The sequence below is a fragment of the Nyctereutes procyonoides genome, unplaced genomic scaffold, assembly GCF_905146905.1.
Source record: "Nyctereutes procyonoides isolate TBG_1078 unplaced genomic scaffold, NYPRO_anot_genome, whole genome shotgun sequence".
Classification (NCBI taxonomy): Eukaryota; Metazoa; Chordata; class Mammalia; order Carnivora; family Canidae; genus Nyctereutes; species Nyctereutes procyonoides.
This window is the reverse complement of record NW_026575131.1, coordinates 44,137,876-44,158,424: the sequence shown is the minus strand read 5'-3', so window position 1 is coordinate 44,158,424 and position 20,549 is coordinate 44,137,876. Positions and strand designations below refer to the sequence as shown.

The 20,549-nt window shown below is 54.1% G+C and overlaps 1 protein-coding gene across 1 annotated transcript; it reads right to left on the bottom strand.

The window, feature by feature from the left end:
* Window positions 1-3,712: 3,712 nt before the first annotated feature.
* On the bottom strand, window positions 3,713-20,348 carry MEF2B (myocyte enhancer factor 2B). Its single transcript, XM_055344008.1, has 9 exons — window positions 20,320-20,348; window positions 7,752-7,834; window positions 7,035-7,238; window positions 5,896-6,030; window positions 5,072-5,219; window positions 4,762-4,895; window positions 4,577-4,670; window positions 4,331-4,442; window positions 3,713-4,019 (listed from the first exon to the last, which is right to left on the bottom strand). The coding sequence occupies exons 2-9, from the start codon at window positions 7,803-7,805 to the stop codon at window positions 3,794-3,796; spliced, it is 1,107 nt and encodes a 368-aa protein (XP_055199983.1). The 5' UTR covers window positions 7,806-7,834; window positions 20,320-20,348; the 3' UTR covers window positions 3,713-3,793.
* Window positions 20,349-20,549: the final 201 nt, after the last annotated feature.

The window sequence follows — 20,549 nt, the reverse complement described above, 5'->3', positions numbered from 1 at the left end:
ACAGTGAGCTTCAGGCATGGCTGGATCAAGGACAAAAAAAAATAGTCTCAAGAATCTGATGTTTTGTGTTTCAAGGCTTGGAGGAAAGGGCTTCTAGCTTGGGTATCTAAGTTTTGCCACCTGTATTTTTATAGATAAGTGCATCTGCCTGAATGTAGAACATAACATGTGAGTGCGAATAGATGTCTGAGAGGTTTTATGTGGCCTGTGAGTGGGGCCTGTATAGCTGATTGCCTTGTTTCTGTAGGTGTTTTTGTCTTTATGAGCACATGTGAATGTCTGTTTGCAGGGGATTCACTGTGGCTTTTGACCTTTGGACTCAGAGTGTCCCCTGGAGAGAGGATGGGTGACAGAGGTGGTGGTCCTGGGATTTCCCTGGACCAACATGGGGGCCATGAGATGATCTATGAATCCATGAGGGACCCAGGGAAGCTGGGATTTGGGGAAGGTGTCAGAGAAGGGGGACCAAGAAAGAAAGGAGGGGCATTTGCTGCAGGTCCACTGCACATCAGGCTGGGGAGGTGGGGTGCCTAACTCATGGGCTCCTTCTAGTAGGCTGAGGTGTCAGGACAATTGTCTCCATTTCACTGATGAGGACACCAAGGCTCTGGATGTCCCCAAATCTCTACTTCACACCTTGACCTCTCCTCCTAGACCAAGGGCTTATGAGTTTAGGTGTCACAGAGAAGCCCAGGAGGTGAACCACAGGGAACTCACACTTCTTGAGCCCTAAGGAGGTCCTCATCTTCCCTGCCCCAACTCCCCAGCCTCCAGGTTATCCAGAAGCTCTGGAGTTGGCCCTGACTCCTCTCTTCCCTCTCCTGATCTGTCAGCCCCTCCTGGTGGTTCCTCTTCCAAGTGAAGCCAGTCTCACCAGCCCCACAACCTCCAGGCAGTCAGCTTCCCTCATCAGCTTCCACTACAGTCCCCTGCTCCCCAATCTCTGGCTTCCACCCCCTACACCCCACTCCACTGCCCACAGTCTATTTTTCTCTGGAGCAGCATGAGGACACCTCTTGACACCGAGCCAACAATGTCCCTCCTCCATTCTAAAATGGACACTCCTAAAAAAAAAAAAAAGGACATTCCTCACTCCCTATTCTACACTAGATGAGCAAGCTATCTGTTCCACATGAACATTCCTTGTTCTCTGTTCTCCACTGGGTGAACCCACATTCTCTGTCCTGCATTGGGTAGTCCATGTTCCCTGATCCTCACTAGACACCCTCTCTGTCTGTCTGCATTAACAGCCCACCTTCTCTGACTACACTGAAGTCCACACTCTTGTTCCATACCCACAATTCCACTATCTCTGTTTATGGTGCTCTTGAAAATGCAACTCTCAGGACAGCTGGGTGGCTCAGTGGTTGAGTGTCTCTGCCTTTGGCTCAGGTCATGACCACAGGGTCCTGGGATCCAGTCCTACATCAGGATCCCTACTCTGCGACGAACCTGCTCCTCATTCTCCCTCTGCCTGCCACTCCCCCTGCTTGTGACCTTGCCTGCTCTCTCTCTGTCAGATAAACAAAATCTTTAAAAAAAGAAAGAAAGAAAAAAGAAAGAGAGAAAGAGAAAGAGAGAGAGAGAAAGAAAGAAGAAAGAAAGAAAGAAAGAAAGAAAAGAAAAGAAAAGAAAAGAAAAGAAAAGAAAAGAAAAGAAAAGAAAAGAAAATGCATTTCTCAGGTTTCTGATTTCCATGACTACGTTCATGCCATAATTCCCATGATACTTTCAACCAGTGACTGAGCTCCTGGGAGACTCAGGGCCCCTCTGATGGTGATCATGGCCCTGACTGACATCACCACCGTGTCTTTAGAAAGGCTGGCAGAGGACACTTTCACACAAACCTCCCTGAGCCCTCTCCCACAGAGCCAGCAGGTGCAGAGCTAGAGTCTGGACCAAAGGTGTTTCCAGAAGCCAGCCTCCTACTCACTGAGTTCTCATGACCCAGGACACCCCAACCTGTACTTATATAATTATACATGTGTAGGCAACATGTGACAGCCCTTTCTTTTTTTAAGATTTTATTTATTTATTTATTTATTTATTTATTTATTTATTTATAAAGATTTTATTTACTTATTCATGAGAGACACACACAGAGAGAGGCAGAGACATAGGCAGAGAGAGAAGCAGGCTCCATGCAGGCAGCCAGATGTGGGACTCGATCCAGGCACTCTAGGATCACTCCCTGAGCTGAAGGCAGATGCCCAACCGCTGAACCACCCACGCGTCCCAGATTTTATTTATTTATTCATGAGAGACACGGGGAGAGAGGCAGAGACAGGCAGAGGGAGAATCAGGCTCCCTGTGGAGAGCAGATGTGGGATTTGATTCCAGGACCTCGGGATCACGACCTGAGCCAAAGGCAGACGCTCAACCACCTGAGCCACCCAAGCGTTCTGACACAGCCCTTTCTGAGTCCCCAGGCTCAGAGCCTGAAAACATGAGGTGAAGCCCTTGGAAGCCAGGAGGGATTTTATTTTTTAATTACTATTTCTATTTTATTTTTCACTTGTGAGCGGGGAGTGCAGAAGCCAAAGCGTACTATTGGGCGCCACCTAATGGAAGATGGCGAAAGTGCAGTCTCCCGGGATGGGCACGCTGAACCTCACCCACCCGCCGGTGCCCCCACCTCCCAATCTCTGAAAGCAGCCCACATTTTTAGGAACCTGCCACGGGGCACTTAACCTGTGGGCACTGACTTCAGGGACTGAACTGGCTTTTTGTCCCCCGTGAGGGTGAGATCCAAAGGCTAAGAAGGGATCCTCTCCAACCTTACCTCCGTTTCACCCAACCAAATCTTGGGACTAGAAGTATCTGGGGGGGGGGGGGGGCTCAGGACAGGGGACATGGTGGCGCCAGTCGCATGCGGAGTAGAGGGGTGAGCAGCTCAGGATCCCAGAAAGGTCAGGGATCGGATCTGAGTGTTAGAAACATCCCACGAGACCGCCTCGGGGGTGCCTGGAGGAGAGAAGCAGATGGAGCTCCCTGCGCTCCTGGACACCCAAGGCTGCCCTCAGGGTACTGGCCAGAGTGGGAGAGTTTGAGCCCCCCGGAGTTGGTAGATAAACTCGGGCTCCCTCCTGCCTTTGGTGGATCGCAATTGCTGGGTCCAGGGATCAAGGGCTATGCCCATTAAAAGATGAATCGTGTAGTGACCGCCCCCAGCCGGCGGGTAGGTAGCGCAACATTCAAGATTCCCAACTGCTCCTTGCTGCAAGCGATCGCGACCCAGCCTGGGAGCTTCCCCCGGAGCACAGGACCCGACGTCCTCAGGAGGTGGTAGCCCAGCCTCTGGCCCCCCGAGTGGAACCACTTTAGGTGCGCTCTCTAAGCGCCCCCCAGGGTCCCCAGGGGCGGAGGAGGTGGGCCGCGCTGCCTACGGAGTCGCCCGCTCGCTGCGCCCCCTGCAGGGCTCTTCCCGGTCACGTCCCTACCCCTCAACGTCCTTCCTCCGGGATCCCTCCCGCGTACCCTTGTCTCCCCACCCCAAACCCAGACAAGGCAAGACTGAGACATCTTGGAAAGAGATGGGAGGATCCGGACATGGTGGTGGCTCTGAGCAGCGACAGTTTCGTCCGTGGACACCACGCGTGTTTTATTGGTGGATACACACACAGGAGAGGGAGAAAGGAGCCCCCCCCCCCCACCGTGGATCCGAACTCCAGGCCCTCACTTTGGAGGGTCGTAACTTCTCCATCTTCTCTAAGGACGCGGGGGAGGGAGGTTGGGACCCACGTGCCCTCGCCCAGCCCCGCGTGGGAAGAAGGACCGTGCCATCCGGGGTCCACTACCGGGCCCAGCCGTCCGCAGTGGGCAGTCGGCGCAGGGGCGGCCCGGGCCGTAGCGGCTCCGCCAGGGGCCGGGACAGGAGCAAGGGGTAGGGGAAAGTCTTGGGAAAGTCTCCGGGGCCCCCGGGGGCCGGCGAGAGGCGCTCGGACTTGATGCTGACTGGGGGGGTCGGCGGGGAGGCACCGCGGGCGGGGGGCCCCTCCTCACTCAGGCTTCGGCCCCCACTGCAGGGAGAGAGAGAGAGAGGAGGAGGAGGAGGGCTGTGAGCTCAGCGAGGAAGGGAGGGAAGCCGGGGAGGTGGCATGGCTTGGGCAAAGGCTCGGCAGGAGGACCTTGGGAAAGGAGGGGGTGGCGGTCCCTCCTGGGGCTTCCAAAATAGCCACCCATCCCATGGAGGAGGGTCGGGAGAGGCTGCGTGTCGAACCAGGAGTGGCCGCCAGGGGTCAGCAGTGGCTAGGGGCTTCGGAAGACGGGGGACCCCACAAAAATGACCGCATTAGGGAGGGGAGAGAGGAAGGGCAGTTGGGGCACTTACCTGGGCTGGGGAGGGGCGGCTGGGGGCCCATCGCCCCTCGAGTGCTGCCAGGGGGCCAGGGTAGGGGGCTGCAGCAGGCCAGGGGGTGGAGGAGGGTCTCCTAGGCTATATTCTGGGAGGTAGGAGGAATAAACTGAGGCCCTGACCTTAGAGAGCCCCTTGCCCAAGCCTGACCATTCCACCCCTCACCCCCAACAGGCAGTTGTATGGATGTCTCCCTGGGCAGGGCACATAGGGGGTGCATACCTGGGGGGCCTGCAGGGAGGAAGGGGAAACTACCCAGTGGGGGTCCTGGAGCTGTGGCAGAGCACGGACTCTGTAGGCTACCATAGAGGCCTCGCTGTGGGAAGACGATAAAGGGAAAATTGAGGCCCACACCCAGGCCATCCTGCCTTGCCCCATCAGCCCTGCCACGCCTTCCCCTCACTCACCGAGGTGCTCAGTCCCCCTCGGGCCCCTGCCAGGCTACCAGGCAGGTCCGGCCTCCGCCCATCTGCTGCCAAGTACAGGGGTGGTGGTGTCTTGCTGGCAAGGTGGCTCGGTGAAAAGAGAGGGTGTGCCAGGCCTGAATTGCAGGAAACCCCCAGAGAGAGAGGACATGTGGCCATGTCATCTAATGAAGTCTGAGGTCCAGAGGTAATAAACAGATAAGCAGTGCCTGAGCCACCTTCCCCACTATGACCCCCCCACCCCGTTGGATCTCCACCCCCTTTTGCCCCAGGGCCTATGGCCCATCCTTACCTTGGGGTCCAGCTTTGGGGGCCGCTGGCCGGAAAGGGGATGGGCGGCTCTGGGCAGGAAGGGCCTCCCCAAGCCCACTGGGGTCGCAGCCTGGTGGGGGCAGGGCCCCATATACCATGTCTGGGCTAGGCATTGTAGGGGCTGCTGGCTGAGGGCAGAGAGGACAGGATTGGTTGGAGGAACATGTTGATGAGGACATCCAATCCAGCACAGAAAGTCAGGGGCCAGCATCCACTTCTGGAAGCCCTTGCTACTCCTCCCACTGGCCTAACCCCACATGACTGAAGGAGCCTGTGTTCGGTCCTGTCACTCACTGGCAGCTAGGCCCAGGGCTGAGGCTTCTTATTCAATATGGGGTTGGCACTGAGGGGGTTTCCCAGAGTGACTGATGAATCAAAGAAATAAAGAAGGAAGGGAATGGCTGTCCAATGAACTCTTATTCATCCTTCAAAGCCCCAATGATAGGGATCCCTGGGTGGTGCAGCGGTTTGGCGTCTGCCTTTGGCTCAGGGCGCGATCCTGGAGACCTGGGATCGAATCCCATATCGGGATCCTGGTGCATGGAGCCTGCTTCTCCCTCTGCCTGTGTCTCTGCCTCTCTCTCTCTCTCTGTGACTATCATAAATAAATAAATTAAAAAAAAATTCAAAGCCCCAATGATAATGCCCACTCCTCTAGGAAGCCTTCCCTTTCCACCTAGGCAGAGACGTGTTCCCAAACTCTAGGTTTCTTGGCCTTAGTTCTCTGTCTTAGTCTCAGCCTTGGCCACTTAGGCCTAGGAGGTGAGGGAGGACCCCTTCCCAGTGGTGCAGGAAGTCACTTACATAGAGCCGGGGCCGGGGCAAGGCTGGGTCACCCCCGTCACCTGCCAACCTCCGCAGCTTCTCTCCTGGCCCCTCGGGCCCTTCATCTGGCTCCAGCTCTGGTCCATCGAGGCCCACACCCCTCCGCTTCAGTGTCTGTGAGGAGGGGAAACAATAGGGTGACCCTCCCACCATCCTAGCCAGGGAACCTGGTTCTATGGGAGAGGGAAGAGACCTACCCCACCCAGCTCTGAGGGTGGATCAGAGTGCAGGCACAGCCTGTTCCAGACAAATCCCATTGACCAAAAACTCTAGTGAGTTACATCTAGTAAATTCCAAATGCCTGTGAGAGAGGGACTGTCCTGCCCTGGGACCAGAGAGGCCCAGGTCACACAGTAGGGGTGGAGATCCACCTGGACCTGCTGGCACTGTCCTAACGCTCCTCCTGAATATAACCCTGATATCTCCATCCTGCTTTTGCGTGCAGCCTCCAAGGCTGGAGTGTAATAGGTATTTAAAAGATGTTGGAGGACAACATTACAGGCTTTCCTGAGCTGCTCCCCCCGGACCTGCATATTCCTGGACCCCGGTTCTCCTGGACCCCCGCTTCTTCCCACCCTCCTGAAACATTGGGGGTCGCCACGTGCAGTCCTAGGCCTGCTGGTCTCTCCATCTCTGTGGCTTTAGCTTCCCACCTTGGGTAAAGATTCCCATTTCCAAAGGGAAGTGATCTTGCCCATCCTGGGTGGTAGGTGTGGGGGGCAAATCAGCTAGCGCAGGGGTGTTTCTGCTTCTTTCTCCTGGGGACAGGGCAGCTCAGACAAAACCACTCTCGACTTCAGTGAGGTCTGCTTTCTTTCAGGTGCCCTTTATTCTGTTTCTGCACTCACCAAACAGGTGACAGGATTAAATGAGATGAGGTGTGCGAGGGACAAAGAGGGCAGCCCTTGATGCACAGAGGCTGATGTTTTTCTTCCTGCTATGGGGGCAGTTGCTCCTGAGAGGAATCCCACATTACCTCAAACCTGCTTTTAAACCACTCAGACCAGCAGTAAAGCCAGATTACAACACTCATCTTTTGTGCCAACCAAGACTCCCTAGGCTCTGAGCAAGCGCAGTGAGCTAGACTTCGGGCGCTGGGGTGGAGGGCCCCAGGGTACCTCGAGGATGTCGGTGTTGGTGCGGCTCTCGTGGGGCTCACTGTACTCCGTGTACTTCAGGAGCACGCGGTCCATGTCCGTGCTGGCATACTGGAAGAGGCGATTGGCGCTGTTGAAGATGATGAGGGCAATCTCACAGTCGCAGAGCACGCTCAGCTCATAGGCCTTCTTCATCAGCCCGAACTTCCGCTTGGTAAACGTCACCTGGACCCAGGACCCACAGGCAGGGTGGGAGAAGACATGGATTTGGGGTGGCGAGGAGGAGATGGAGGGGCCTCCTGACTCTATGCCTTGGGCACGGTGTCCTTCCTGGCTGTATTGCTCCTTCCTTCTCCCTTCTCAACCTGGCAAACTCCTATTGGTGCTTCAAAACCTAGCCCAAATGTCCTCTCCTTGGGGAAGTTTTCTTTGGTCTCCAGGATAGAGCCCACATTGCCTCTCTGAGCTTCCTCAGGTCCGTGCCTCCCTCTGGACCAGCCTTGGATTGGGTGTGTTTGTGTCAAGCTCCATCTCTCCTACTGGGGCTCCAGTCATCAGGGAGAGTAAATGAATAAATCATCATGAAAATGAGCAAATGCTACATTTCAAACTCTGGACACCGCATCAAGGCTCCCCATTCCCTTGCAGTCCCCCCCAAATGGACAGGCCTTCACCCAGGCTGCATCTGCTGCCAAGAACACCCTTCCCCCAACTGCTCTTCCAACCAGTGAAACTCACCTGCCGATTCCTTTGGTCCAGAATGCGCGAGATCTGGATTTTTTTCCTCCCCATTGTCCCAGGCTGGATGGAAAGACCTTGGCCTTGGGGGGGAAGGAAGAGAGGAGAGTGGGCTGATGGAAAGTGAGACCAGGCACCCAGCTTCCCTTCTTGTCTTCCGCCTGCCCCCTGCCAAGCACTGAGGGGGGAGATAATGGGGAAATCAAGGCAGGCCAGGTCACCCCCACAACCCCCATCCTCAACCAGCCCAGGATGCAGTAGATGCTCAGTAAACACCTTTGGACCAATTCCACATGAAGAGAAGGCTAACCAGGCAAAGGATTGGGGTATGGCCCCGCCCCTGCCTCTAAAACAAAACAAGCTGGTAATTGTGGGGCCTCGGGGGAGCCTGACCTCCCTAGCCCCTCTGTGTGTGTCATGCACAGTCCACTGTTGTCGGGAGATAAAATGAGCTAACCCATGGGAAGCATTCAGATCCTCCAGGCACACAGTAAGTGCCACATATGCGCCGGTATTATGAGTACTGGCAACAGCCTAAAAGTCCTTGACGGGCCAGGTTGGATGGACATCTGATGCCGATACCTGGCAGCGTTCAGGAAACATTGCTCACTGAATCACTAATCTTGAGCCACTGGAAAAAAAAAAAAAAGCCTGGTCCGCACATTGGACACCTTTAAGTCATTCAATCCTGTAACAGCTGCCCAACAAGCAGGATGGAGGACTGTGGTTACAAGAAAACATATATTTAAAAATTGCATTGAGAGTAGAAAAAGAACTAGAAAGAAATGAGCAAGATAGGAGTCACTGCTGGGTGGAAATTTATGGGTGAAATTTTTCCCCCTTTTAAAAAAAATTTAGATGCAATTCACACAACCTAAAATTAGCCATTTTAAAGTGTGAAATTCAGCGGCATTTAGTGCGTACACAGTGTTGTACAACCACCACGTCTAGATAGTTCCAGAAAGTTTTCATCCCCCCAAAAGGAGACCCTATGAGTATTAGCAGTCCCTCTCTACCCTCCTTCCCCCAGCCCCTGGCAACCACAGATCTGTCTCTATGAACTTGTGCCTTCTAGACATTTCATGTAAATAGAACCATACAATGTGTGACCTTCGGTGTCCTTTCTTTCCCCCTTCCCTTTTTGATTATCTGAATTTTCTAACTTTCCCGCTTTAGTGATTATATATTATATCCATTTAAAAAGAATAACAGGGGGGACCTGGGCAGCTTAGTCATCTGAGCATCTGACTCTTGATTTCAGCTTGGGTTGTGATCTCAGGGTCCTGGGATAGAGCCCCGTGTCAGGCTTCCTGCTCAGCGGAGAGTCTGCTCACCTCTCTCCTTCTGTACCTCCCTGTGCTCCTGCATGCTCTCTTTCTCAAATAAATAAATGAAAGCTTTTTAAAAAATAAATACAATAAAATGGATAAATTAATCTTTAAAAAAGGAAAAAAAGTTATAGGTGGGAGTAGGTCGAGACACCCTGAAAAGACCTCAAGCTTAGAGCCCACACTGGGGTTTTGGCCTGAGGTCTGCTTGAAAGAAACCCTGAACCCTTCTCATGAGGACTCTGGATCTCCCTGGAAGGGTACTCAGGAGTGAGAATGGACAACTCGTGAAGGGCAGCACGTCTCTAAGTTATGCAGCATGTTGGGATCCAGGCTTTCCCCAGCTCTCCCCATGCAGAGCTCCTTGGAATGAAGGAGTCATGTAGCCCATCGTGTAGCATTCATGCCACCATACAGACAGCCACTCCAAGACATCCAAGGCATCTAAGACCCCCTCCACCAACTCTATGACCACATGATCTCCCAGCCCCCCCACCCCCATCTCATAGGTGACTGAGGTTTCAGGTGAGGCTGAGGCTTCCAGGGTCAGGCAGGCCTGAGGTCAGGTCCCAGACAGCCTCCAACCCACTGGGCAGTCCTCAGCAAGGGAGGCCTCTCCTCAGGCCTCAGTGGGCTGTTCTGTGGAAGGGCTAGGGATGAAATGCAGAGCACCTAACACAAGGCTTGGGAATGAACTCTTGAGAAGTATAGGAAAATGCGACTCCATCTCCAGGAGCAACCATACCTGCTTCCCAGACTCCAGCTCCAGAGGTTTGGGTGGGACTCTCCATCCCACTGTCCCAGAGTCTCAGGGCCCAGACGTGTTAGACAACCATTGTATTTGGCCTGCTGTGTGACCCTACGTGTGCCCTCCACTCTCTCTGGTCTGGGTCTCTGAGCAGTCACAATGATGCAGAGCCAGGACCCACGGGAGCCCTAGCCCTGGCCCCCCAGTTCCAGCTTGACTTGCTAAATTTAACTTCCCAGGCTAATTTTAATTCCTGGCCGGAATCGGGTGATGTTCCCACGGCTGGGACGTGTTGCCCCAGCCCTGACAAGTCCCTGGGGACAGAAGAGGGGCACTGGTCCGGAGGTCCTGGTGCCAAGGTGACTCCGGAAATGCCCCCGTGCCTAGGGTCCCATGGGAACGTGGGACTCAGACATGAATCTGGGCCTGGAAGATCTCAATCTGTCCCCAGTTTAGATGAGCACATCCTGGACAGGGCAGGGTTCGCATAATGAGGGAGCCCCACAAACCAGAAGGCCCAGGGGTGAGGGTGGTCTCTTGGAGCCAAGACAGGAAGTGAGTTCCAAGTAGAAGGAGGAGCAGGTACCAAGGCTCGGAAGAAGGATGAGACACAGTAATGAAGCTGGGGCAAGGAAGCCAGGAGTAGAGGTCACAGGGGCAAGGTCACTTCGGTCCTCTGAGCTGTGCGGAGGACTGTGGGTTTCGGTGTAAGAGTGACAGAGAGCCATGAGAGGGTTTTGAGCATGGGATGGAGCTTGATATATCATTTATAAATTTAGCCACAGTTGCCACGAGGAGCAGCAGGCAGGAGACTTGAGGGGAGACCAGGGCTGTGTCCATCTGGGCAGAGACTAGGGGCGAGCCACCTCTCCTCCAGTTCTAGACCCACATCATACACTTTAAGTCAGTATACTCCAGGGGTCTTTGGTTCCTCCAAAAACCACCAGATCCTCTGTCATCTCTGGGGCCAGGCCAGATGCAGATGGGCTCATGCTGGGGTTTGACTCTTCTGACTCTCAGTGACCTCGAAGCCCCCAATCCTCACCTGAGAACCAAAGCCATCTCCTATTCTGGCCCTTGAGGGATCCACCCAGCACACAGCTCTGATCACACCCCTGCCTGCTCACATACTCTCCATGGGTCCTCTCTGCCCTCAGGAGAAATTTCTAGTTTCCAACTGGGCATTTGAAGTCCTGCCCCAATCAGCCCCTGCCCATCTTAATCTTCCCATAACAAAATGACTCTGCCTGGAAAGCCCTTTTTTCACTTGGCCAACTCCTATCCACACTTCAAAACACAGCTTAAAAATTCATTCCTCCAGGAAGTCCTCCCTGCCCTCACTCTGGACTCCTACAGCTCCCGAAGTTCCTCTCCAGTTTTGACCCCATGGGGTTAGGGGTGGGTATATCCAGCTCTGTCCCCCTCAGACTGGAAGACCCGCAGGACCAGATTTAGTGAATGGATCAGGTCAAAAGAGACTCTGAACTCCCCCCAGCTTCCCTCAACAACTTCCTCTCAGACTCCCCCAGCTGACTCCCTACCCAGAAATACATGGGCATGCAAATCCAGTCACTCAGCGTTGACCTGTCTCAAGCCCAGGTGTGAAGGGCCAGCCAAGGAATGCGGAGGCGGAAGGCCCAGAGTGTGCATGTATATTTGTACTCACATGCAAATCCCCACTGAGCCGCAGACAGACCCGGTGGCCTGTTCTCCAGATGTTGGCGTGATCGGAACTGCTGGGGGGAGGTAGCAGCACATGCTGAGTGTGCCAGGCACGAGGGGGGGAGGCCTCTTCTGTGCACACATTCCCCCCCCATACACACGATATCCAGCCAGAAAGTAGAGAGCTTGTGGCATCTGCTCAGCAGAGAAGCAGAGAAATGGACCCATTGACCCAAGAATGGAACAGGGACAGGAGAAATCCAAGAGGGCATCTCAGAGGATGAAGCATGTGGTTGGAGTTTCCTTGATGGACAGGTTGGGTGGGGGCCTGAGCAAATGAGCAGGGAGCAGGCATTTGAAGCCAGGAGTCCAGCACTTCCCTACCTTTTTCTTCATAGCCTCATGCTTAGCATGTAGTATCAACCATGTGCCAACCACTGCAATAAGCTGACCACAAAAGAAGTAGAAAGTTTAAGTAGATCAAAGACCAGAGAAAATTAGAAAAGTGACTCAAGACCCACCATTAAAAGGACAGCAGGCCCAGATGGTTTTACAGCTTTTATCAAACCTCAAAGGAGAGGGAAATGCAACGTTATTAAAACTAACTCAGGGGACGCCTGGGTGGCTCAGCGGTTGAGCATCTGCCTTTGACTCAGGTAGTGATCCCGGGGTCCCAGGATTGAGTTCCACATCGGATTCCCCACAGGGAACCTGCTTCTCCCTTTGCTTATGTCTCTGCCTTTCTCTGTGTGTCTCTCATGAATATATAAATAAAATCTTAAAAAAAAACTCAGATCTTTGCAAACAATGAAAATTGTCCAAGTCATTTTTATGAAAACTCCTATATGTCAGAACCCAAATGGGATGCCTGGGTGGCTCAGCAGTTGAGCATCTGCCTTTGCCTCCAGAATTCCAGGATCTCTGTTTCTCCTCCTTCTGCCGTGTCTCTGCCCACTCTCTGTGTCTCTCATGAATAAATTTTAAAAATCTTTAAAAAAGAACCTGAGTAAGTCCAAAAAGTGAGGTGTATTGACCACAAAAGGGGCCATGTGAACCCATGTGAATTCTCAGGGATTCTAGGGAAGACATCTTTGAAGAGGTGAGATTGGAGCTGAAACCTGAAGCACGAGAAAGAGCAACCAAGCAAGGGAAGGGCCAGTCATGGGAGAATGGCAGGGAAGGGTGTTCCTGGCAGGGGCATCTCCAAGGGCAAAGGTCTGGAGCCATCAAGAGTTTGATATTTTAAAGGAATCACAGATGGCTATATAGTTGGACAGCATGACAGTGGGGAGATGGGGGAGGGATGGAGGATGGTGTAGGGATGATTGTGGGGATCTGATCACATAAGGCCACAGCAAAGACTTTGCTCTGAGGTCAGTGAGGAGCCATGGAGAGTTTGGGGGCAGGGGCATCGGGACATAATTTTACAGTTTAAAAAATCCCCTTGCACTCTCTTACATTGCTGGTGGGAGGGGAAAGAGGTGGAGCCACTCTGGAAAACTACCTGGTGTCTACTAAAGGGGAATATATGTCTTCCCTATAACCCAGAGATCTCTCTTCTCAGTATTCACCCAAGAGAAACGGATCCACATTTTACCAAAGGACACCGGCAAGAGTATTTTCAATAGCTTCATTCATCGTTGCCCCCAAGCTAGAACCCACCCAAAGGGCCCCCATGGGAGAATTAGCTAATACTCTCTGCTAGATTCTGTGATGGATTACTACACAACACAGTAAAAGGATGCACGCCAGCTCCATGCAACCATACATGTAAACCTCCCAGACCGCGGACCGATTCCACGATGCTGGACTCAACAGAGGGGACACACTGGGATGCCTGGGTGGCTCAGCAGTTGAGTGTCTGCCTTTGGCTCAGGATGTGATTCCCAGGTCCTGGGATCAAGTCCCACATTGGGCTCCCTGCAGCCTGCATCTCCCTCTGCCTCTTTCTCTGTGTGTCTCTCATGAATAAATAAATAAAATCTTAAAAAAAAAAAAGAGGGGACACACTCCGTAATCCCATTCACATGAAGTTCCAGAAGAGGCAAAATTCCCTTATAGTGATGAGGATCGGCACAGTGGCCACCCTGGGCAGGCGCTGTGACAGGGCAGCGGGAGCCTCAGGAGGCTGCTCACCGGTCCAGAGTCCAGGCACTCAGGCATGTTTCATTTGTGTAAATGTGTTAGCCCCATTCTGATGATTTGTGCATCTTTCTCTCTATGATTTATCTCAACTAAACTAAAAGGGTTTTGTTTTTTTTTTTTAAAGCTTCTCCTGCTCATGGCCGCCAAGGAGGTAGCATCTAAGAAGGAGGAAAGTGACAGGGAGAGGCTGGGGCAGGTGTCCAGGCAGGAGACATGAGGCCTGAACTGGTGGCATACTCGGCAGGGGGGAGAAGAGCTGGACATCCCAGGCCTGAGCGCTGCGCAGAGAAAGAACTGAGAGGACAAAGGAAGATTTCCTGAGGGCCCGGAGATCATAAACTCTCTGTACCTGTGGTCGCTAAGTCAATCAACAAACACCTTTGGTCCATAAACTATCACCTTCTTGACCTGGTGGGTCCTTTTACCACCTTGGTGATAGAGATATGGGAGCTGGAAAGGAAGCCACCCTCCCACTGACCCTTCACCACTGCACCCTCCCCATCTGAGGACTCCATTTTCTCACCTGTAAATGGGGGTGAGAATCTTTCTCCCAGCAGTTGGGGAGAAGAGGGTAGTGGATGGCTCTGCTGTCCTTGTCCTCCGGCCTTCCAGAAGCCAGGAGGAAGATGGGCAGGGCCTTGGAACTGGGGGTGCTGAGTCAGCATGTCATCCCGCAAGATCACAGCGACACGCTGGGTGACATCGAACCCCCACTTCCTCCCCCATTAAATGGGTCACAAAATTCTGACCTCAAAGGCCTTGTGGTGAGGCTTTGAGAGAAAAGACCAGGAGCCAGTCAAGTTCCCCTTCTTGGCTCCCAGTGGGGCTTAAATGGGGGACGAGTGGCACAGTCACGCTGCCAGAGCCCTGAGCCCGGAGGCCACAGATTGCCGGGGCACCCGAACCGGGAAAGGAGGGGAGGAAAGGAGAAGTGAGAGGCAGGTGGGTGGCCGTGGGGGAGGGGAGGGCCCACGGGGACGCGGCGAAGCGGGGAGGGGGCGCCGCTCCTGGGCGGCTGCAGCGAATCAGGCCTGCAGCCCCGCCTCACGCAACCCAGGAGGTGGTTTCATCACCTGTTCCCCAAGTACCTCATTACAGGCGACAGGAAGAGCCCCTTGGAAAGCTGGGACCCCCCCCTCCCCTCTCTTGAGGGCTCAAGCTGCTCCGACCCCAGCTGCCAGCGACCCTCCCCTCCCCAGCAGGGGCCTGGGCCTGTCTCCTACCCTGGGGGCCTGGGGAGATGGTGCCCCAAGTGAGGGGCCTCTGTGGGTGACTTAGGGGCTGGCTCAGCCCACAGCGGTCCCAGAGGGCAGGTGGGCTCTGTCAGTGACTCTGGTGGGGCCAAGCTTCTGTGGGCCTCAGTTTCATCCACCAGGAAATGGGGAGAGTCAGGGCTGCCTTGTTGAGCTGAGGAGCAAGTCTTCACAGCAGGTGCTCTGCAGTTGCTAGGAGCTTTCATGGTCATATGGTCAGCTCTGCTCAGCCCCGGGAGGGGCCCAGATCAGAGCAGGGGACCTAGGCAGACTAGGCAGCGGGGGTTGAGGAAGCTCATTCCTCAGATGGACAGATGAGGGTAGGGAGATGCCCCACACAAGGAGTCCCCCAAACACAGGCAGAGCCCTTCAAAATCCACAGATGCTTAAAATATACATAGATACCTTGGGCACATGCATCACCCCCAAACACATGTGAATCCCTCCGACAAAAGTCCCCAAAAGATGTGCAGTCCAAAATACAGACACCTCCAAACCCATACAACTTTCCAAACACACGTATCCTCAAAACACACTCAGCTCATCCTGCATATGCAGACCCCCAAATACACACAGACCTCTCCAGACACACACCGGGCCCCTAACACATTCCAATTCCCCAATTGCACACAAACTCCCAAATACATGCGGGCGCCCCCAAACATACCATGCCCCCCAAACACACGCATGTTTTTTGTCCATTTCCCGTAGATCCCTGGACACAGGTAGGGCTCCTAGATCTGCAGTGGCAATGCCCAACCCTCTGGCTCCTTAAGGCAGAGTGGTCTGCAGCTCCAGGGGAGAATCGGGGGCTGGGGAGTCTGTGGGAAGTGAGCATTTGGAGGGGGCCACATATTTGGATGCTTCATGGGAGTCACAGGCCACAGTGGAGCAGGTGGCAGGGGATTGTAGAGATCTTTGTGGTGATCCTGAGAACTCTAGGGGTCTGAGAGTGGGATGTGTCACCCACACACAGTTGGAATCCCAGAAACAGAATGTTCCAGTTGGAGAATGCCCCTAGGGGTTCCTTGTCCATGGGTCCCTCTGGCTCCCATGGGGAAACTGAGGCCTAGTGGAGTCCCTCGGATCTCCTCTCCCCAGGTATGCTCCTTGGAGGGCCCACTGTGGCCATGTGCTGAGAGACCAGGGCTGTGACTGTGGGCCTGGCCAGGCCAGGGTCAATTCCCGGCTCCACCGCACATTCACTGCCTGACATGCTCTGAGGCTTAGTTTCCCCGTTTGTACCACGAGTCCCTGGGAGCTCCCCAGGAGCCTACCCACCTGTCCCTCCTCTTTAGAAAGGCCTCACCTACCAGCAAATTCCTAGTACACCTTCTGCCCCTTTTCGGGCATCTGACATAGCAGCCCCACACATTCCGGTCACCTGGCTTTGCCTAGGCTGGGGGGCCTTTCCCCTGGAACCCCCCTTGCCCAGATCACCCAGGTCTGAGAAACTGCTCCATGTCCTCTGAGGCCAGGCAGAAATTCCTTTTTCTGGAGGAACCAATTTCCCAGGGGAGATTCGTCTCTCCCTGAGGCACTCAGTCCTACCGGAAACTTTTTGTGTTTCTTTGTTACTTTCTTGGACAATCGCATTGCCCCATCAGGAGCCTCCCCAGTGCCCAGCACACAGTAGGCCCCTGATCACCCTTCCTTGAGGAAAGGAGCAAACTGCTTTTTTTATAAATGGAAGAAATGGGACCCTTGGATGCCTCAGTGGTTGAGCATGTGCCTTTAGCTCAGGGCATGATCCCAGGGTCCTGGGATCGAATTGAGCCTTGCAATGGGCTCCTTGCAGGGAGCCTGCTTCTCCCTCTGCCTATGTCTCTGCCTTTCTCTCAGTCTCTCATGAATAAATAAATAAAAATTTAAAAATAAATATATGGAAGAAACATTGACCACCTGTTCAGTTTTCTTTTAAGTGCCCTGTGGCCCATAAAACAAATTTGAGTCCCGTCCCCTTCTGGTCTGAGACCCCTGCTCTAAACGGTCACCAGCATAATGACCAACTGGATGGTGCTCATCTTCCTCTCAAGCCCAGGGACTGACTCTCTGTAGATCCCACCGTCCATCTGGGAAGGAAATCATGTCTCTCATCTGCCAAAAAGGTCAGTTTCTCTGACATGGCCACTGCAAACAGAAGCCTGCTACCCCATCCCACCTCCCTGAAGGATTTGGGACCCTGACCCCTGGAGTTGGGAGAGACTCCACATCCAGAACCCAACCCTGCTGCCCTAAGTTGGAGCCCAGAACCACCCAAGGCACCCAGTGATGTTCCCCGAGCCATAGGGGCAACTGCAGAGACGGCCCAATATTTCCCTCTCTTTGTTCCAGAGAAAGATCTCCCCATGGGACCCCAGAAATTCATCCCCAGAGGCCAGGGCCTCCCTGCTTGGGAAATTAGCACATCTGTCAGCGCTGGGCAGAAGGGACTCAGCCCACAGCCCAGCAAACCCAAGACATAGTCATCCAAAGATGGGATCTTTGGGCAGCCCTGGTCCCCATACTCTTCCCCAGAAGTGTCTGGGAGCACACCAGGTACAGGGGACACGGGGGCAGGGAGTGGACAGACCCAGCCCTGTGGGAGAGGTGACAACAGACACATAATCGTGGAAGACACAGAGGCCTTCAAGGAAGAAATTCAACAGGGGAAAGCAGGAGGGGTGGCTGGCAGGCGGGGGAGCTGCTTTGGACAGAGGGGTCAGAAGGGCCTTTCTGAAAATGGGGTCCTCATGGATGAGAGGACAGCCATGTGGGGGAGGGACAACCTGGTGAAAGAAATGGCAGGTGAGAAGGACCTGAGGTGTGAACATGCTGGCCAGCTTCCTGGTGCAGGGGGAGCCAATGTGACCAAAGCAGGGGGAGTAGGAGCCGACGAAGATAGAGGAGGGCAGGGGGGCCACATGGGGCCTCAGGGGTGGGGATGAGAGGGTGACTGCAGAGCACTGGGGAGCCATGGTAGGTGCATGAGTAGATGAGAGCTGCGGTCTGACTCAGGATTTTCAAAAGACCCCTTGGCTCTCTCATGAGGAAAAGCCCTATTGGGACAGGGGGCCAGGACAGCATCTTGTGGGAAACATGAGGGCTGTGAGTATGGAAAGTGGAGAGGGGCAGGCCTGTGCCCATGGCCTATGACTCCTCATGCCAAGTGGCCTCAACCGCTCCCTTCTGAGGGATCCTCAGTTGAGGGATCCTCAACTGCTCCCTTCTGACCTCGCCTTGATCTCGGGTGAACTGAACCTGGAGATCAGGCCAGGAAAGCGGACAGCCCTGAGGCCTCCTTGGCTCTGGTAGAGGGTGGGGTGGGGATGGGCCTAGATGGGGCTCACAGGCACTTCCACTCGGTCACAGTTCGGATGGCACCTCTTTTATTGAGTGCCTACTGTCTGCCCAGGCCCACATGCCACCTCATTTACACAGAACCTGCCTGACCCACAAACAGCCCAGTGAAGCGGAGATCACTGTCCCTATTTTACACAAGAGGAAGCAGTCTTCTCTGGGCCACACAGCAAGACCCCCAGATCTCACCCTAGCCTGGGCTTGTACCCCAGGGCCATCCTGCTGCATCCCAAAGTCACCATTCTGGGAAGTGAGCCTGGGACATTGTTGGGGTTCAAGACACTCATTCCTGGACCTGGAAGTGACAGGGCAGCCTCACAGCTCCCAAGATGCAGGCACAGGGAGACCCCTTTTGGGGAGTTGAGAAATGGGATCCAACCTCTGTGTTCACCCCACAGGGATTCAAGGGCCAGGGCTGGTGATCTCTCTGACCTCGAATGGGATCCCAGTGTATGATAAATCCTCCCTGAAAAATGACATGTCTTCAGGTGCATATGTTCCTCAAATCTTCTAGAAGGCCAGACCCCTAACATTTATACACTCATTGCATCTAAGTTGGGGTGACAGATGATTTTAATTCCCTTTCCCCTCTTACTTTGCATTTTCCAGATATCTGCCCAGTTGGGTAATGATTTAACAAAATCAATCATTAGTCAGAGGTTGGATGCAAGACCGAGTTCAACTTGCTCAGGTCACAGGGGCAGCTGCAGAGCTCAGAGAGGGGCAGCGAGCTGTCTGAAGTCACACAGAGAAGAGAGAAGACTAGGCCCCTTGTCCCAGGCTTTGTTCTCTCCGGATGGCAGAGGGGCAGCCTTGAGCCCACACTTTCTCTGAGGGTCCTGGATAGCTCCATCTGGGCTCAGTCTTCCCTCCCTGCAAAATGGGAGCTTGAGACCAGATAAACACCTTCCAGTTCTTGTAGGTGAGACACCCTGCACCCTAAATGTTCTAAAATTCCATTCTCTGGAAGCCAAGATTCACTTCTTGACTCAGGCAGCAGGAGGCAGGCATGGGGACCAGATGGAGGAAGGCTGACTTCTCCCAAAGCCCCTTTGACCTTTGCAATCAAACCCCACATGCTTGTCCTTCAAAGTCTAAATACTGTTTTGAACCCAGTTTCCATCACCCCAATAATCAGAGTTCTAGTCATTGGATGCCAAATGTCCAGAGATCCTGACCTTCCTGCATGAGGATTTTCAGCCAGGCCAGGCGTAAGGTCTTAGCTGTTTCCGACTTCTCAAGCCTGCAACAAAGGGACTGAGGATACCAGGTAGATCAGTCCGCTATGTCTGCAGCCCTTGACCCTGAGAGAAGTGGGGGGGGGGGCAGGGTGAGCATGACTGTGAAAGTAATGCAGCCACCACCTTGTCATGTGCTGACAATCTCAGAGGGCTGTGACTATGTTCCTGTACCCATCTCTCATATGGGTAAACTGAGGCACAGGGAAGGGGGTGACCCAGGCAGCTGTGCCCCCTCCACCCAGGGCTCCATGCCTCCTATTTTGCCCCCAAGCCTCACCCCAAGGGATCCCATGGACCAAGCTGAGGCCCCACATTTGCTGCCTGAAGCCCAAACTCCACAGGACAGGTAAGGGTTATGGCAGTCACAGGCACACATGGATAGTCATGCCACATGCAGGTGTGGGACAGTGACACACAAGGGCAAAGCCATAGCAGGAAGGCACTGGGTTGTGTACAAGGGACTAGAGGATGTGCAAAGGGGTACATCCCAGGAGAGGGGGACACTCCAGCTCACAGACTCAACACACAACTCACAGACACACAAATGGGGTCCATGGCCCCACAATTTTGGACACTCAGTTCCCCAAATGACATCAAAACCCTTAGACACACAACGTCTCAGAAACACAAGCCTTGGGCTTGCAACTCTTTGGACACATCCTCCCCCTCGAACACACCCCTCGGATTCACACCCTTTGGACACAGCCTCTCAGGCTCACGTCCTAGGACGCACATCTCTTAGACACACAACTCTCCACAGCGCAGCAGCACACTTGGACTTCCAAACCCAACCCTACCCACAGGTGCAGTTCAAAGGACACCACACAAACCTCGGCCGGACGCGACACGCACCTGCTGGGCCTGGGCCCCTTGCACGCTCACGTACCAGTCTGGCAGCAGCAGCAGCAGCAGCAGCAGCAGCAGCGCAGAGCTCGGAGCGCCCCGCGGCCACAGGTGTCTTCAGCATGGGCGGCCCCGCCCCCACGGGAGCTGATTGGGCGGGGCGGGGCTCATTTGCATATGGGCCGTGGTGGGCAGGCACTTGGGCGTGGCCCCGCCCCGGGAGTTCTGGGGACCCGGAC

What these genes read in the sequence shown, in the direction of transcription:
- MEF2B (XM_055344008.1), bottom strand. Translation starts at nt 7,805, where the DNA reads ATGGGGAGGAAAAAAATCCAGATCTCGCGCATTCTGGACCAAAGGAAT. An exon ending in CCAACACCGACATCCTCGAG is followed by an intron (nt 6,031 to 7,034) that starts GTACCCTGGGGC and finishes CCCTCCTCACAG; the next exon opens with ACACTGAAGCGGAGGGGTGT. An exon ending in TGCCCCGGCCCCGGCTCTAT is followed by an intron (nt 5,220 to 5,895) that starts GTAAGTGACTTC and finishes CTCTGCCCTCAG; the next exon opens with CCAGCAGCCCCTACAATGCC.